The following is a 19,296-nucleotide window of genomic DNA, read 5'->3' as shown; positions in this document are numbered from 1 at the left end:
TTCAGAAAATGGATGGATGGATGGATAAATCAAGAGGTCACCATTTATTCCCAATGGCACATTCAACATTTTGCATTTGCATTTAAAGTTTTTGGCTCATTCAATTCACCATAAGAATTTTCAACATGCTCAAAATTGTCATGTAGCAAAAATTCTGCATTTCCCTTTTAAATATCCATATAAAATTGATATAGATATGTTGTCTTTTTCCTCTAATTTCAAAATTTTATATGTGATTTGAATCACTCCAAATTTGTTATTCTATAGCTTATGCCTACTGATTCAAGAACTTTACTCAAAAATTCAACATTTTGTCCATTAAAATATTTCTCATTTTTTGTAATTTCAAACATTTTTTTGACTGACTAACTAGTCCAACATTAAACTATTGAGTTTCTCCAGACTAATGCCAAACATCCCCACTTACCCCAAATTAAAAAAAATTACTCCTACAATACTCACACAAAATTTACAAAAAAATGTCATTCCAACTCTCAGCCTTCAAGCACATTTTTTTTCAGAAATTCCATTCTCAAGTTAGTCAAAAGTTAAATTTTTTGTCATCCAACAACATTTAATGTGTGTGCAAATGTTCAAACGCATTTAAAAATCTTCAAATTGTAAGTTATTTGACCAGTTATCTTTCCCTGGCTTATCCTGCTCTTTTAGGTTTATGCTATGGTATTATTATTTCAATAAGTACTTTATGCTGGTATAAATCAGAACGTTGGTGTCGTGATAACTCCAACCGGGTCGCTCTCTCATTCGCAGGAGAGGATGCTCTCATGGAATACCTCAAGACCAAAGCAGTGACTGTGGAATATTGAGACACTTTTTAAACAGAATGCCAACCACAACTTAACCGGAAGGGATTTACTGCTACGAGACGGCCAGCACAATTCAGAATCACGTCTTTGAGAAAATCATCATTCAATTAAAACTACGTAATCTAGTTACAATGGTTATCTCTTTCATAGGTATGTATTTTAACTATAACTTGTATTAGGTTCATGCCTTTTTATCCAGACTGACAGCTAAATTTTATTTTTATATTCTCCAACTCCAATCATTAGGTCGACGCACAAACACATAAAATCAGATTTGAGCAAGAGTGATTCCAAACATCACAGGGACGCAGATGCTTCTTCACTGCAGACATTCTAATCTCTTCGATATTTTTTGTGTATGATATAGAATCGACTCCAAAAGTGTTGAAACGTGGTCAGTTCATTTGTTTTGTTGTATACTGAGCCCGTTTGGGTTTCAGATCAGAGGAGGAATATGAGTTTAGGAAAAGGCTGCTTTGCTTATCCTTGCCAACACACCCACGGAGAGATGGAGTCAGAAAAGAGCATCCTAAATTGCTTCATAGTTGGTTGCTTGACAAAATGTCCAACCTTCAAGGAAGTAGATTGAGATCATCATGTTCTCATGCAGCTGTCCCATTCAACCACGTTCCCTTCTTTCTAACGGTTGAGTTCCATGAGTCGCGCATTGGCTTGTGGATGCGCTTCCATAACTCCCAAAGTTCACCTTGTATCAGCCAGAAACCCTGAAAATAATACCTAGCAGACTTACCCATTGTTTTCCCGATTGCTTGAGTCCAATTTTAGCAAGACTATGCGTGGAACATATAACAATTGACTGAGTAGAGTCTGTGTACAGAAGTCAAATCGAAATGAAATAAATAAAAACAAAGAAACTGACCTTGTTGTTCCAATATTTTTGCTCCAAATTGTATGCTGCCTAACAGTGAAATAGAAGAAACAAATGACCGCCACTCTTTGCTTTGAGTTGCTACTTTGTGGATGTGGCCAAACCTCTCACTGCAGGACTGTTTTGAGTACTGCTCAAACCAGCCACTATTTCATTTCATTTTAGTTTTTAATCAGTCAATCCCGCACACACAAACAAACACACGCAGTGACGAAAGATAACACAAAGACGTGTGCAATATATGTTAATGCGAGTTCAGGAAGTTAAAACCTTTTGCACACTTATTTCAGGAAACGGTGCTCTGAGCAATCTTATGTTCTTACAGATATATGGTTTATTTTTTAACTACCCTAAAAAAATTGAATGGCATCAAAGGCCAGTTCCATCTATGTTATGTTGAAGAACTGACATGCACAGTAACATGTAACTACCAGCGTTACTGATGGTGTAGTGAGGCTCGAAAATGAATAAAACTATTGCCACACTCAACAACACTTTGTGTTTGTTTTTTGTTTCTTCCAAAAAGTCCCCACAAAGACACACCAGACTGTAATTTAGCTGTATAAAGATGTAGGTGAGTCATTGAGACATCGGTTGTTGACATTTGCGGAAGTCGTCCTTATTTTTTCAGTGTCAGATCCCTCCCAGTCTTGTCTTGCTTGCTACGCCAATGGTCAAAACCATGACATGAAACAAAGGCAAAGCGCCTCGGGATAGAAATTCATCTTATTTGAACATCATCAATTGGAGACAGTCACTGTGAAATATGAGGATTGTTTGTTTATTGAACATATAAAACAAAATTTAGAAAACATTGTCATAGAAAGTTAAAATAAAATAATTGACGTTAACATTCAAATGGGTTAGGAAAAAGTTGAAAACGTATTACGTCCCACCCTGTGCTCTCTGTATATTTTGACAATATAAAATATACAAATACTATACTATCCGTATGACATAGTAATAAACTTTCAATAGTTTTCACAATGGTTTATTACTCCTTACGTAGGTCCTGGCATAAATGATGCACACGTAACAATGTTTCCAAACAATGTTCGTATAACCGATTTATAGCCGACACAACCCAATAATCAATTGTTATTTTTGAACTAAATTCGCACCAAATTGGACGGGCTAAACACAACCCAATTATCAGTTGTTATTTTTTTAACAAAATTTGGACCACATTGGGCAGGCTTTCAAACGCAAAATCACGGTTTTCAACGACAATTTTCTTTTTAAAGCTTACTTATCATGTTAATAAATTCTTTCGTTTTAAGTTTTCCTCATTCAGTTGTAGTTTATGTAAAGTGGAACAGCGATGCTTTAGTCTGAATTCCTCGTTTTGATAGCATCACAGGTCCCTCTTTTATACTTTGTCTGAGGTGCGGCTCAGAGCAACCCATTTTGGTGCAGTCCCTTTAAATGCAAATGAGATACTTCACACCACACTACCTCCAGGCCGCAAGATGTGGACCTCCCTTTCCGGTCGGACATATTTGTAGTTTTTTAGCCAAAGTAGCGTTTACTTGCGCCGCAAACTTTTTCATTGATTAAAAGATGTCACCGGCAGAAGACTCGTCCATACGTACATACATACTAACACGTAACAAAATAAGTCCCCTCACAATATTTATGAGCACATTTTGTAAACAAGCACTGCAGTCAAGTTAACCAGTGAGCTAATGCTAGCGTTAGCGAGAAGCTAATGAATGCATTTAATACAATGTGTTCCCCAAGAATAATACAGCACATTTGATGCAATTCATCTGATACAACTACTCCAAATACACCCACAAGAAGTGAAAACATAGAACGCACAGCTCTAAAATCCACAGAAAGACTGACGCTAATGCTATGAAAACGAATGCATTGTAGACACGCAATTATATGAAAGTGAAATACAGTTTATTATTTTTGTGTCATCTCAAGCTTACTGCTTTGCTGTCCGTCATTTCCATAAATTAAATGAACCAAACCATCAACAAAACAAAGTGTTTCGGTGAATCCTTCTCGATACTGACGAGATTTCTGAAACACTCGTCCTTGAACAAGCAGGACATTGCCCACAAATTTGGGAACACTGCTTGAAAATTTAAATTTAACCAGGCACTTCTTTGAGGTTCTGATGCTGGGGGACGGTGCAATGAGTTGTGTGGATTGTTGCATCCAACAAGGGAATATTTTGATCTCCGCACTTCTACATTCTTGAGTTGTTTTGACTACAAAAGTCTCTCTGAGTAATGAAGATGGCGAATTTGCGAAACCGTTTGGCCACACCCATTACCTTGTTTGGTAGTCCTGGCCCAACGTATGTGATGTAATAGATAAAAATACATAATAGAAAACGGAGAAAATTGAAGGGAGAAACCGATCAGAAAAGTATTTCTGCAGCAACTGGAGGGATAGAGTCCACTTTTCTACAATCTTGGAGACTCCAAGTACACAATAAAATCATAAACAAGATCTAACATGTGGCAGAATTTTTTGAAAGATTTAATGGTGGGGTGCATAAGAGTTTGTTCTGCCATCCTGAAACTAAAACATATTAAAACTAAAGAAATGGCAGCAACAGTGAATCAAAAATAAAAAGGTAGACGTTTTTCGTACACCCAAACTAAGCGGGTACCGTGAGGAGAGCAGTCAGTGGCAGAAATGTCGATACAGTGCTGTCTGTTGTGCTCACCAAGATATGAGAGGATTAAAATCAAGACTCGATCCTGCTTTACAAGACTAGCGCTTCAACTAACTATGAGGTTTTAGCACGCTAACCGCTTCGCTAACAGCCAAGCTAAATGACTTTGCTTGCTACCTGAATAATAGCATGGGAATTACACTTTTTATCAATTGTTTTGACGCAGGCATCAACTCAAAATCCACATTTTCAAAGCAATTTTTATTGATTGTTTTGATGCAGCCATCAACTAGAAATCTACATTTTCAAAACAGTTAACACAGAGGCCTAAACATTGTGGTTTTGCAAAAGGCTCAAACTGTGCTAAAACATTTAAAATATGGAACAAAAGCAAATTTTGCCTTCAAACAACTCAACTTTGAGACAATTGTATGAGCACCACCAACATCAATCATTACTTACTTAATCCTCTTTGTCCCTGACTGGACATAAGGCTTCAACGATCTGCTTCCATCTGGAGCTTTCTTTGGCAACATGCTGTGCCTCGCCCCAGGTTAGGTTCATCTCCTTCAGTTCAACTGAACCTTACCTAACTGTATGACGAATGTGTTCTTGAGCCGGCTTTGCTTCCTTTTCCCAGGTGGAGTTCATCGTGCGATATTGGGGATGCAGTCTTGGTCCATCCTGAGAACGTGCCTGAGCCATTGGAGTCGACGGCATTCGATCTCTCGCGCCACACTGTTGCAGTTGGTCTTCTATAGCTGTTCATGGGGTATTTTCTCAGGCCAGAAGATTTGACAGAGTTTCCTGAGGCAGCCATTGAGGAAAGCTTTGACTTTTTTCATATTGTAAGATTTTTCTCGCCAGCATTCCGAGCCGTACAACAATACAAATTTTACATTACTGTTGTAAAGTCGAACCTTTGTTCTTAAGCTATATTGCTTGGACTTCCAGATGATGTGTAGCCTAGCAAAAGCACCCTGTGCCATTCAGAGTCTTGCTCTAATGTCCTTTTGTGCAGAGTTGTCCTTACTGACGAGACTTCTCAGGTAGGTAAAGTCCTCAACATAGTCGAGAGCATGTCCATTCACTGTGATGGGTACATTGGAGTGGCATTAATGCACATCATTTGGGTTTTGGACGCATTTATGTTCAGGCCTACCTGTTGAGCGAATTTGGTCAGTCAGTCAGTTTTCTCCTGTAGAGGATGTGCTTTGTTCCAAGGATAGCAAGATCATCGGCAAAGTCGAGATCTTCAAGTTTGTCTCTCAGTTGTATTCCGCATGACCCAGTCTATGGCAATCAGGAAGAGAATGGGGGAAATAATACAACCTTGCCACACACCTGACTCCACAATGAACCGTGAAGATAGCTCACCAACAACAATGACGCTGCATCGAACGTGACAGTAGAACATCCCTATGAGAGTGACCAGTTTTGGAGGAACTTCACAGGCCCCAACAATCTTCCATAGGGTGTCACGATGTAGGCTGTCAAAGGCTTTACGAAAGTCGATGAAGTTGATGTGCAGAAGTGTGTTCCATTCTACACACTGCTCGATAACATTCCTCAGACTGAAGATCTGGTTTATGCAGCCCCTTCCTCTTCTGAACCCTGCTTGTTTCTGTTGTAGCTTGTAAGCTTGGGTGACCAGATTTGGGTTTCTGAAACAGAGGACACCCTTTTTCGGCGAGGGGGGTGCGCTGTCGGTGAGAGCACCTAAGTCTCAAGAGTGTGCAAATGCACACTCTTGACACATGACCGTATGAAAAGTTTGCATCATATTTTCTATGGTAATTTGAGCTCAGACACACGTGTCGTGTTAGAATAGGCCCCTTCGGCACATGTGACTAGCGAGGTAGCTTGAGCTATGCCGTTATCCTGCTGTGACCTTTCTCTTACTTTAACTGGCTTTCCCTTCTCTATGACACTCTTTGCACAAACATATGAGTTGATCTCAGTTAGGACTGCAAGGTCACACGTTATCACACAGGCTAGGCAGAAGGAGGGCGGCCAAGAGTACTATAAGAATAGGGGGGTGTTAGACCTTCTTCCGCATTCTTGCAGAGAAGGCTCCACAGCTGTGTATCTTTCTGGCATACATTAAATAAACCTTGAAGCCAGTCTCCTGCTAATTACCATTAGCATAGCGAACATTAAAGATAAAGACATTGGATATAATCCAACAAGAGGTAGTGATGGATGTCGTCTGTTGAGGCTCAAGGTACATTTGAAACAAATTCTGGTGGAAAATGCTTGCTTGTGGTTGGATAAAGTTTCCGAAAATCTACGGCAACTCATCAAGTGCAAATCGACACAACACACACACACAAATATTGTATTACAGGAAAGAAGCCATTGTAACCGAGAAGAACATAGAAACTAAAACCATAAATTATTTAAAAGAGCTTTCCCGTTAGATTTGTGTGGTGAATTGTTTTCGGTGGTCAGCTGGCGGTGGAAGGTGGATTGGGGAAGGAAAACTTCAGTGACACATGGCTGATTGGGAAAATATCTTATTCAACCGATCGATATCAGAGTGAAGTGCCTCACGCCCAGAAAAAATGTTGTGTGCTCCCGAGTCTTCCAGATGCCGAGCTTTATACCCCGCGCCTCCTCCCTTTGGGTAGGGTGACCAGATGTCCTCTGTTTCCTGGACATGTCCTACTTTTGAAACCTAAAAAAGGGTCCGGGGGTAATTTCAAAATTGTTCAGGATTTTGTTCGATTGCCGTCGCACACACCAGCAGTACTCCTCTGCCACTCCAGCGCTCCTCCCCGCCGTTCAAGCGCTCTCACCAACAGCAACCCCCCCGCCCACGCCGGACAAGGACAATCCAGTGGTCTAACCACTAGCACCCCCCCCCCCCCCCCGGTGCCCACTCTTGTGCTCTCAACGACAGTGTACCCCCCTCGCAGATAAAGGGTGTCCTCTGTTTCAGAAACCCAAATCTGGTCACCCTACCTTTGAGGGTCCGTATAAAGGCTGCTGGGTGACCTATGACACGCCAGTCTGCCTTGCTGGCTCTACACAGTCTACTTTTTGTTCCTTCCTGATTGCCACCAGCTGTATCTCTACCTTCTAAGTTCACACGAACTTGACCAGGTCACAACTAATGCCTACAAGTGAAATATCCACAGAATAAGAGCAGAATAAAAATATACTACATTTGTTTGCAAGTGTTTTTGTACACGTTACAGTTTTATTCTCGCATTGTCAATTTACTGCAAAGTTTGGCCAAAAGGAGATACCATAAATCAAATGTGTCAAACTCAAGGCCCAGGGGTCAGATACGGCCCGCTACATAATTTTATGTGGCCCGCGAAGACAAAATGCGCATCAAAGTCATGTGTCATTACTCGAATTGCAAATTGTCCTCACTTTTAAATATATCTTTTTTATATATATATATTTGACCAGTTCTTACTAGTCTGACTTGAAAATGAGTTATTAGTCAGTTTGCATTGTAGCTAATACGGTATATAATAGGTGGTGCTCATACATTTATTTAGGTTGACAGTCATAATGGCCCTCCAAAATAAATTATGACTACAATGCAGCCCGCAAAAAAAATGAGTTTGACACCCCTGCCATAAATTGTTAGCTACTGCTGGACCTTGCCAAATCTCACTGTTACAAGCATGGCATCTATTAAGAAAGGACATGGAGAGATATGGGGCAGAGATTACATCAAAGGATCCAGTTACGGTCGGACAAAAGATGCTTTTTAGATATCCTTTTCGAGACAGGTTTGGCGTGAAGAATATCGCGGTTAAATTGTAAAACTAATGATGGGATGGTAGATACTCTGGGTTACACTCCAACACAATAGGTGGCGGTAATGCGCCTTCCAGCTTATGAATCCCCCCCCCCCCCCCCCCCCCTCAAGATCTGTCAGATTCTCTCCAAGTTGCTTTCCGATTCTCTTGTAGCCCATCCCAGCCTTGTGCAGGATGTCCGTAGAAAGCTCTTTGGTCTTGCCCATGGTGGTGATGTTGGATGCTGGTTTTTCGGGTGTTGACAGGTGTCTTTTATACAGGTAACGAGGTGAGGCAGGTGTATTTGATGTAGATAATTGGTTGGGATTGGGGCTGTGTCTTAAAGAAAGACTAACTTGCTTGTAGGAGCCAGAATACTTGCTGTTTGTCCAGGGGTTCAAATACTTGTTTTTTCTCATCAGACGGTTATCAATTTTTATAAATTCATATGATGTGAATTTCTGGAATTTTCTTTGGGATTCTGTCTCTCACTGTTAGAATGTACATACATATGATTAAAATAGTAGATCGTTGCATTCTTTGTAAGTGGGCAAACCTGCAAAATCAGCAAGGGGTCAAATACTTATTTCCCCCACTGTACATAAAGACAGAAGGTAAATTAAGCCACTGTGGTTGATCACAAGCAAATAGCCTCTTTGCTCCATCATTAGGTAGTGACGACAAATCGTCTTATGATGGTGAATGATGAGTCCGGCAGTGATATAACATGCCACTGTCATGGAACAGAGACATGACAATCAAGTGCGCACGATCCTTTATTGAAAAGGGGGAAAGGGGAAGTGGAACGCTGGACTTGCGGTCTGGCGTGGCTGAGCAGCAGAGCGCAACGCGTAGTCGTAGTCGGAGGCAGGCAGGTTGTCGAGACAGGCGGCGATCAGGAGCGTGGTCAAAGGACGAGCAAGTAGTCGGGGCAGGCGGCGATCAAGGCGTGGTCGGTCAGTTTACACAAGCAGCTGGCAACAGAGATTGTTCAGGGGACAAAAAGGGAGTGGTGTCACGGGCAGGGTAAGTAGACGAACTGACAACAGGGACTCAACTTCCGCCCACGTCGCCGTTGGATCTCGATCGTCGCTCTTCGCTCTTCGGACACAAAGTATGGCAGCGGACCAAGAGGTTTGTACGGCTTCGTGCACCAACTGCACCCTTCTCTTAGAGAGGTTGTCTCTGCTAGAGGGACGTGTCCACCAGTTAGAGCAGAATAGTGCGATAACAGTAGTTGTGGCGGACACAGACACGGGTTGTAGTCAGCCCGCTAGCCTGGTTAGCATTAGCCCCAAGCGGCTTGCTAATCGCCGCTATGCCCGGCCGGGCCCCATGGCCTTCGCCCATGGGGCCCGGCCGGGCATAGCCCGAAATGGAAACGTGGGTGTTAGGGTTTTCCAGGTTATCTTTATCATAGGATTATGTTGGAATGCAACAGGTAATAAATACCTTACCTTGTCCTCCTTATCACAAGGTCGTAAAACATCCCCTGACATGTTTAGACTAGAGGACAAGGGCCAGTTTACCCAAACCCCCACTCTGTTTCTCTTAATAAATATCCCCTCGCAGGAACGAGGGTTCAGACTTCACTCCTTCAACGTGTGAACTCTCCACCTGCAGGTGTGTAAAAGAACTTGCTTGTCTACCGTGTGGTTCTTGCAAAATAAGTTGGAGTGAGCAAATCTCTAACAGTGGGTCCCCCTTCACATGGGCTCACCACCTGTGGGGGGGGCCGAAGGGGTCGGGTGCAATGTGAGCTGGGCGGCAGCCAAAGGCAGGGACCTTGGCGGTCTGATCCCCGGCTGCAGAAGCTGGCTCTTGGGACATGGAATGTCACCTCTCTGGCTGGAAAGGAGCCCGAGCTGGTGTGCGAGGCAGAAAGATTCCGACTAGATATCGTCGGACTAGCCTCCACGCACAGTTTGGGTTCCGGTACAAGCCCTCTCGAGAGGGGCTGGACTCTCTTCCACTCTGGAGTTGCCCACGGTGAGAGGCGTCGAGCAGGTGTGGGTATACTTATTGACGGGTCCTGACTGTTGTTTGTGTCTATGCACCAAACGGCAGCTCAGAGTACCCACCCTTCTTGTGGTCCCTGGAGGAAGTGCTGGAGAGCGCTCCTTCTGGGGACTCCATCGTTCTACTGGGTGACTTCAATGCTCACGTGGGCAATGACAGTGAGACCTGGAAGGGCGTGATTGGGCGTAACGGCCCCCCTGATCTGAACCCGAGCGGTGTTCTATTGTTGGACTTCTGTGCTCGACACGGATTTTCAATAATGAACACCATGTTCAAACATAAGGGTGTCCATGTGTGCACTTGGCACCAGGACACCCTAGGCCGCAGTTCGATGATCGATGAACTTTGTAGTCGTGTCATCGGATTTGCGGCCGCATGTTTTGGACACTCGGGTGAAGAGAGGGGCGGAGCTGTCAACTGATCACCACCTGGTGGTGGGTTGGCTCCGATGGTGGGGGAAGATGCCGGTCCGACCTGGCAGACCCAAATGAGATGTTCCCGTAAGATCGTTGGTGCCTGTCGTGGCGGCAATCCCCGAACCCGCTGGTGGACACCGGCGGTAAGGGATGCCGTCAAGCTGAAGAAGGAGTCCTATCGGGCCGTTTTGGCCTGCGGGACTCCGGAGGCAGCTGACAGGTACCTGATGGCCAAGCGGAAGGCGGCTTTGGCGGTTGCTGAGGCAAAAACCCGGGCGTGGGAGGAGTTCGGTGAGGCCATGGAGAATGAATGCCGGACGGCTTCGAGGAAATTCTGGTCCACCATCCGGCGTCTCAGGAGAGGGAGGCAGTGCAACGTCAACACTGTTTACAGTGGGGATGGTGTGCTGCTGACCTCGACTCGGGACGTCGTGAGTCGGGGTGGAGAATACTTCGAAGACCTCCTCAATTCCACCTACACGCCTTCCATTGAGGAAGCAGGGCCTGGAGACTCTGAGGCAGATTCTCCAATCTCTGGGGTCAAAGTCAATGAGGTAGTTAAAAAACTTCTCTGTGGCAAGGCCCCGGGGGTGGATGAGATCCGCCCGGAGTTCTTAAGGGCTCTGGATGTTGTGGGGCTGTCATGGCTGACACACCTCTACAACATTGCGTGGACATCGGGGACAGTGCCTCTGGATTGGCAGACTGGGGTGGTGGTTCCCCTCTTTAAGAAGGGGGACCGGAGGGTGTGTTCCAATTACAGGGGAATCACACTCCTCAGCCTCCCTGGTAAGGTCTATTCAGGGGTGCTGGAGAGGAGGGTCCGTCGGGAGGTCGAACCTCGGATTCAGGAGGAGCAGTGTGGCTTTCGTCCTGGCCGTGGAACAGTGGACCAGCTCTACACCCTCGGCAGGATCCTCGAGGGTGCATGGGAGTTCGCCCAACCAGTCCACATGTGTTTTGTGGACTTGGAGAAGGCGTTCGACCGTGTCCCTCGGGAGGTTCTGTGGAGGGTGCTTCGGGAGTATGGGGTGCCGAGCCAACTGATAAGGGCGGTTCGGTCCCTGTATCACCGATGCCAGAGTCTGGTCCGCATTTCCGGCAGTAAGTCGGATTCGTTCCCAGTGAGGGTTGGACTCCGCCAAGGCTGCCCTTTGTCACCGATTCTGTTCATAATTTTTATGGACAGAATTTCTAGGCGCAGCCGAGGCGTTGAGGGGGTCCGGTTTGGGGACCTCAGCATCGCGTCTCTGCTTTTTGCAGATGACGTGGTGCTGTTGGCTTCTTCAGGCCGTGATCTCCAGCTCTCGCTGGAACGGTTCGCAGCCGAGTGTGAAGCGGTCGGGATGAGGGTCAGCACCTCCAAATCCGAGTCCATGGTCCTCGATCGGAAAAGGGTGGAATGCCCTCTCCGGATCGGGGATGAGATCCTGCCCCAAGTGGAGGAGTTCAAGTATCTTGGAGTCTTGTTCACGGGTGAGGGGAGGATGGAGCGTGAGATCGACAGGCGGATCGGTGCAGCGTCGGCAGTAATGCGGACCCTGTACCGGTCCGTTGTGGTGAAGAGAGAGCTGAGCCAAAAGGCAAAGCTCTCAATTTACCGGTCGATTTACGCTCCTACCCTCACCTATGGTCACGAGCTATGGGTCGTGAGCGAAAGAACGAGATCTCGGATACAAGCGGCCGAAATGAGTTTTCTCCGCAGGATGTCCGGGCTCTCCCTTAGAGAGAGGGTGAGAAGCGCGGTCATCCGGGAGAGACTCGGAGTAGAGTCGCTACTCCAGATGAGGTGGCTCAGGCATCTTATCAGGATGCCTCCTGGACGCCTCCCTGGGGAGGTGTTCCGGGCATGTCCCACCGGTAGGAGACCCCGGGGACGACCCAGGACGCGCTGGAGAGACTATGTCTCTCAGCTGGCCTGGGAATGCCTGGGATGAGCTGGATGAAGTGGCTGGGGAGAGGGAAGTCTGGGAGTCCCTCCTAAAGCTGCTGCCCCCGTGACCCGACCCCGGATAAGTGGAAGAAGATGGATGGATGGATGGCTTGCTAATCGCGATGAGCCAGGTAAGACGCATAGCCGTCCGAAGTCATCTTGGTCTACTGGCCCTCGCACTTTGGTCATAGGTGACTCCATTACCCGAAACATTGCGTTCAAAAATCCAGCCACGTTAATGTGTATTCCTGGGGGCAGAGCACCCGACATAGAAGCTAATCTTAGGGAGCTGACTCGCAATAGGCCTAGTCAACAGCGTAGTTCCACCAACACTAGCTACTCGGACATAGTGATACACGTCGGCTCCAATGATGTTAGGATGAGACAATCAGAGATCACAAAGAAAAACATAGTGAGGACTTGTGATCTTGCCAGAAAGATGAGTCGGAATCGAGTATTTGTCTCTGGCCCCCTGCCTGGGAGAGGCACTGATGAGAGGTTTAGTAGATTAGTTTCCCTTAATCGATGGATGGCTGGGTTCTGTAAAAGGCAGGGACTGTATTTTATAGATAACTGGTCCTCCTTCTGGGGCCGCCCCGACCTGCTGAGGTAGGACTTCAGAGTCACCCTAACCGTGAAGCCGCCTTCACTCTTTCTAGGAATATAGATTACCACTCATGACAGGTCACTTTAGAGCAGGCCAAGGCACAGGTGATTAGACCACCTGTGAGGATGGGTTTGGAGTCTGTTAAGTTAAAGTTAACTAGCGCTAGGCTAGACTTTCAGGATACACATAGCTCCTCGTGTAGACTAGAGCGCGACAGTTTAAATAGTGCTACAGTTCACATAAACACACTTTCTACTGGGGTAGTAGACAAATCCAATCACTCCGTCCCGACCGGTCTTGCTGATGAAACGGTGCCTGTTTTAGATAACTTCACATGTGTAACAAATATTCACCATCAAATTCCCACGGTCGTTTCATCCCACCGCGCTAATAAACTTTTGAGAGGTGATGTCAGGCCTAGAGAACACAATTTTACTCGCATTTCGTTTAAAAATCCTTCAATAGATACGCACCCTGATCGACCGATTACACTCGGTTTTATGAATATTGGATCGCTTCATACGAAAGCAGTTCTCGTTAATGACCTCATCACGGAACATAATCTAAACGTTTTTGGTCTTTGCGAGACCTGGTTAAAACCTAATGAACTGCTGCCGCTTAATGAGGCCTTGCCTCCAAATTTTGTGAGCTCGCATGTGGCGCGTCCTTGAAAAAAGGGTGGGGGTGTCGCCCTCATCTCAAATTCCGAGCTTAGATTTAGGCCTCGTTCGATTAACGTATTTAAAACATTTGAAGTTCTCACTGTCTGATCCACCGCTTTACCGTCATTTTATCTTGCTGTTATTTACCGTCCACCCGGGGCTTACTCTGGCTTCCTGGATGAATTTTTAGAATTCATGGCTGATCTAGTGACAAATGCGGATAATATAATTATCATGGGCGATTTCAACATCGACATGAATTTACCGTCAGAGCGACTTACTTCGGCGTTTCAGACTTTTACTGATACGTTTGGTTTTACGCAAGCCGTACAGGCAGCAACGCATAAGAATGGAGGAAATACCTTAGATCTGGTATTATCCCGAGGACTTGCAACCTCAAATATAGCAGTACTGCCATACACCACTGTTTTGTCTGATCATTACTTAATAAAATTTGAAAGGAACTATCCTTGTGAAAGACAAGAGAGCAATCAGAATTATGGCAGCCGTAATTTTAACTCCATGACTGCAACTGCCCTATCTGAGTTACTGTCACCGGCAACCGCCATATTGCCCGCATACATATCGGCCCTATTGATAATCTTACAAATGAATTCAATAAGACATTGTTAAATGCCATCGACTCTGTGGCGCCGCTACATCTGATAACTTGCTGTAGATTGCCTACTCCGTGGTTCACAGATGAAACACGTACGCTTAAGCAATTATGTAGAAAGCATGAGCGCAGATGGCGTTTAACCAAACTTGAGGTTTTCCATCAGGCATGGCAGGACAGCCTCCTGAAATATAAAGATGCGCTTATCTTAGCAAAAACTCGTTATTTTTCACAAGTCATTAATCTCAATAAAAACAATCCTGAATACCTATTTGATACAGTGGCAAAGCTAACACTACGCCAGCCGACCCCCGATAGCTCTTTCCACTCAGTTGACGAGTTCATGAAATTTTTTGCTCAAAAGATTGAATCCATTAGGGACGAGACCAAGAATACCATTCCAATCGCTCAGTCGAGACCGCCGTTTACCAGTGCTGATGATCATGGAATAACCCTCTCAAATTTTAAAAGCGTGTCCCTTGAAAGGCTTACACAATTGGTTAGTGCGGCTAAACAAACAACATGTTTACTCGACCCGCTTCCAGCCAACCTACTTAAAGAATTATTTCAAATTTTAGGACCGTCCGTCTTAAATATAATTATATCTGTCTATAATCTGTCTGTCTCCTCTGGGATAGTGCCAACAGCCTTTAAAACCGCTATCATTAAACCGTTACTTAAGCGACCAAATCTTGACCCGGACTGTCTCAGTAATTATAGGCCAGTTTCAAACCTCCCATTCATAGCAAAACTTCTTGAAAAAGTAGTAGCTCAGCAGCTTATTGATTACATGGTCGCCAATAATCGATATGACTCTTTTCAGTCTGGTTTTAGAGCTAATCATTCCACTGAGACAGCACTTGCTAAAGTGACTTATGATCTCCTCATAGCTATGGATTCAAACACTTCCTCTGTATTGTTACTACTCGATCTTAGTGCTGCCTTCGACTGTAGACTTCGATATTTTATTAGGGCGTCTTAAAAGTTGTGTTGGTATTTCAGGGTCAGCACTAGGCTGGTTCTATTCCTATCTATCAGACAGGACGCACCGAGTGGTCCATGGCAATACGTCCTCTGAGCTCTATAATGTTACGTGTGGTGTCCCACAGGGATCGGTACTCGGACCAATTTTATTTAATATTTATATAATTCCGCTTGGGGACATAATACGTAAATATAATATTAGTTTTCAATGCTACGCGGATGACACCCAATTATATATGCCCTTATCGAGGTGGTTAGGTGGCACCCAAGCTGACAGTGGCTATCTGGATTCTCGTGGACCAATTCAGGATGAGGGAACTGCAGCTCAACCTTCTCGAAGACACTGCCAGGACAATCGAGGGCACCTCCGGCAGCTCTTCGCTTTGACTTGGACATCCACTTTTATTATGTATTATTTAAAGTCCCAAAGTCCCAATGATCATCGTCACACACACATCTGGGTGTGGTGAAATTTGTCCTCTGCATTTAACCCATCCCCATGTGATTTTGATCCATCCCCTGGGGGAGAGGGGAGCAGTGAGCAGCAGCGGTGCCGCGCTCGGGAATCATTTGGTGATCTAACCCCCCAATTCCAACCCTTAATGCTGAGTGCCAAGCAGGGAGGCAATGGGTCCCATTTTTATAGTCTGTGGTATGACCCGGCCGGGGTTTGAACCCACAACCTTCCAGTCTCAGGGCGGACACTCTACTACTAGGCCACTGAGCTGGTGCTATGTGTGCCCTCTCTGCATCCATTGCAACCTGGTGATCCTGAAAGGGGGATCCTTCCATCTGTGGTCCCTTCTCAAGGTTTCTCATTTTCCCCTGGTATTTTTTTTTTTTTTAGTTTTTCCTTGCCCTTTTGGGAGCTTAAGATCAGGGGATGCTTTGAGAATAATGGTAAATTTTTGTCTATGTGAAGCCCTTTGAGACTGCTTGTGATTTAGGGCTATACAATTAAACTTCATCACTGTGTTTTTGTCCATACTGGACAAGTGTAACTATCCAAAAACATGCTTGGTAGGCCGATTGAACACTCCAAATTGTCCCTAGGTGTGAGTGTGAGTGCGATTGGTTGTCTGTCTCTGTGTGCCCTGCGATTGGCTGGCAACCAGTTCAGGGTGTCCCCCGCCTACTGCCCGATGACGGCTGGGATAGGCTCCAGCATGCCGGCGACCCCCGTGGGGACTAAGCGATTCAGAAAATGGATGGATGGATGGACAATTAAACTTGAATTGACTTGACTTGACTTAACCAGTTTGTTTCTAAAGAAATGATTCAGTCTCTGACGACAAACACAAATGAGTACAGCTTTCAAACAAAGGGAACATGTGTGAATACCAATTTCAAGGAAATTGAGAAAATGTTGGGCATGTACCTGAAGATGGGCCAAGTACAAATGGCTGGTACCCGTATGTACTAGGAGGAAGACACACGACACCCTCCTGTTGCTGACGTGATGCCATGGAACAGATTCCAGTCTTTGTTGACAGCCTTACATTTCGTCAACAACTTGACAGTACCAGAGACTGGAAAGAAGGACAAACTGTGGAAGACCAGACCTTGGCTTGATTCATTCAGAGAAAACTGCCTGCAGGTGATACCAGAAGAGCACAACTCTGGGGATGAGATGATGATTCCTTTCAAGGGGAGATTCAGAAGCATCAAACAGTACATGCGAGGCAAGCCACACCCATGGGGGTTTATAGTATGGGTGAGAACTGTAGTCTCTGGCGTGATGTTTGACTTTGATGTCTACCAAGGGAGCAACAATGGACTGCGAGCCAAATCAGAACTTGGCTTGTCTGGTGATGTTGTGACAAAGCTAGCTTCAACACTGCCAGAAGGTCACAACTACAAGTTCTATGCAGACAACTTCTTCACCTCTGTTCCACTGGTAGAGAAGCTCCTTGATCGAGGAATACATTACGTCGGAACAGGCAGGCAGGTGTGCCTACCCAACTGCAACCTTGAAGACGACAAGAGTTTGAAGAAGAAGGGGAGCCTTTGACCACAGAGTGGAGGTGAAACACAACATCTCTGCCGTCAAATGGTATGACTACCGAGCGGTCACACTTATGTCGTCCTTTGCTGGAACTGAGCCTGTGGAGAAAATCCAACGCTGGGACAAAGTCAACAAGACCTACATAGAAGTTGAAAGACCTCACATCGTGGGCATCGACAACAAATACATGGGAGGTGTGGATTTGCTGGATTCATTCACAGCCAAATACCAGTTCCCCGTGAATTCTCGCCGCTGGTACATGTACATCTTCTGGCACACCATCACCCTTGCTGCGGTCAACGCCTGGCTCATCTACAAGCGGGACTGCAAGGCTCTCGGGGTCTCTCCGAAAGAGACACTGAACCTGAGACTGTTCCAGGCACAGCTAGCATCCTCTCTCATTCTGAAGGACACAATCAAGACTCCATCTGCAGGCAGTGGCAGCTCAGTGACACACACTGTGACAGCAGGCCTTTTGACTGCTCAGAAGAGCCCATCCTCTGGTAATGAGAATCCAACCAGCGTCCAACCCAAGAAAACATGTCCACACCCACCACCGGATGTGCGTATGGACCTTCTTGGTCATTTCCCAATGAAGACGAAGAAGAGAGGGCACTGCGGACACTGCCCTACAGGATACACCTACACAGTGTGATGTCCGTCTTTGCTTCAAAGACGACAGGAACTGTTTCTGGGATTATCACTGGAAGGAAGAAGAAGAAGATTGATATTTGAAGTAGTGTTAGCCTTGATTCTGCATGCACCCAGTATACTGAGCGTGACTTACAAGCCAGCGTATCTAGCCTGTTTGCATTGCGCATGTAATCCTGTTTTTATTTTGCTTTTTGGAAAATATAAACAAAAAAATATGATAAATGTCATTATTCAGGTTACATACTGTGTAAATGAACTTAGCTGTTAGGGTTAATTGATTAGTTTGATCCTATGCTTATGTTGGAATGTAACCTGTAATAATTAACATAGCTTGTCCTGTCTTGACAAAGTGGTAGAACAAAGTGCTGGGATCCTTTGAACTGCAGAGAAAGCATTCAGAATTGTTCTGTTTACACAACATCGTAAAACACCCCCAGCTGTGATCCCCCTAGAGGGCAGGGGTTCACCCCCACCAATGTCCACTCTCACCCCCACCATGCTTTCTCTTAATAAATACTCTCTTGCAAGAATCAAAAGTCAGCGAGCTCGCGCACGCCGCCTGGAACCACCGGGAGGCCGTGCGCACGTGCCGGGTGACCGGAAATAGCTCCCGCCGAGCGGATCGGCTCTTTATAAGCAGCGCGGAGGAGATCACGGAGCCTAATTTGACTTCCGGCGGCCAGCGCACTCGCGCACGCCACCCGGCACCACCGGGAGGCCGTGCGCACGCGCCAAGTGGCCGGAAATAGCAACCCGCCGAGCGGATCGGCTGTTTATAAGCACCGCGGAGGAGATCGCGGAGCCTAATTCGACTTCCGGCGGCCAGCGCACTCGCGCACGCAACCCGCCACAGACAGGAGGCCGTGCACATGCGCAGTGGCCGAAAAAAGCTCCAACCGAGCGGATCAGCACTTTATAAGCACCGCGGAGGACATCTCGGAGCCTCATTCGACTTCCAGCGGCCAGGGCACTCGCGCACGCCGCCCGCACCACCGGGAGGCCGTGCACATGGACCGTGGCCGAAAACAGCTCCGGCCGAGTGGACCGGCTGTTTATAAGCACCGCAAAGGAGATCGCGGAGCCTCATTCGACTTCCAGCAGCCGGCGAGCTCACATACGACGGCACCACCGGGATGCCGTAGGCATGCGCCGTGGCCGGAAATAGCTCCCGCCGAGTGAATCGGCTGTTTAAAAGCACCGCGGAGGAGATCGCGGAGCCTCATTCGACTTCCAGCAGCCGGCGAGCTCACGCACGCCGCCTGGCACAGCCGGGAGGCCGTGCGCATGCGCA

At 46.1% G+C, this 19,296-nt stretch overlaps 1 protein-coding gene across 2 annotated transcripts in view; it reads left to right on the top strand.

The window, feature by feature from the left end:
• Nucleotides 1-1,706, top strand: part of aldh1l2 (aldehyde dehydrogenase 1 family, member L2) — a 55,686-nt gene extending 53,980 nt beyond the window's left edge. The window contains exons 23-24 of one of the 2 annotated variants that reach the window (XR_015855306.1): nucleotides 772-977; nucleotides 1,074-1,706. Coding sequence is in view for 1 of the 2 variants with exons in the window: in XM_088366451.1 (XP_088222577.1) it covers nucleotides 772-827 (56 nt within the window). In the remaining variant the exon portion in view is untranslated. Of the gene's footprint in view, nucleotides 1-771 lie in introns of both variants that reach the window. The other variant, XM_088366451.1, reaches the window with a different exon arrangement.
• The last annotated feature ends 17,590 nt before the right edge of the window (nucleotides 1,707-19,296 follow it).

This window comes from Syngnathus floridae, chromosome 22 (genome assembly GCF_059516105.1).
Source record: "Syngnathus floridae isolate MCC-2025c chromosome 22, RoL_Sflo_1.0, whole genome shotgun sequence".
NCBI lineage: Eukaryota > Metazoa > Chordata > Actinopteri > Syngnathiformes > Syngnathidae > Syngnathus > Syngnathus floridae.
Note: the sequence above shows the minus strand (reverse complement) of the source record. Positions and strands in the feature narration are given on the sequence as shown.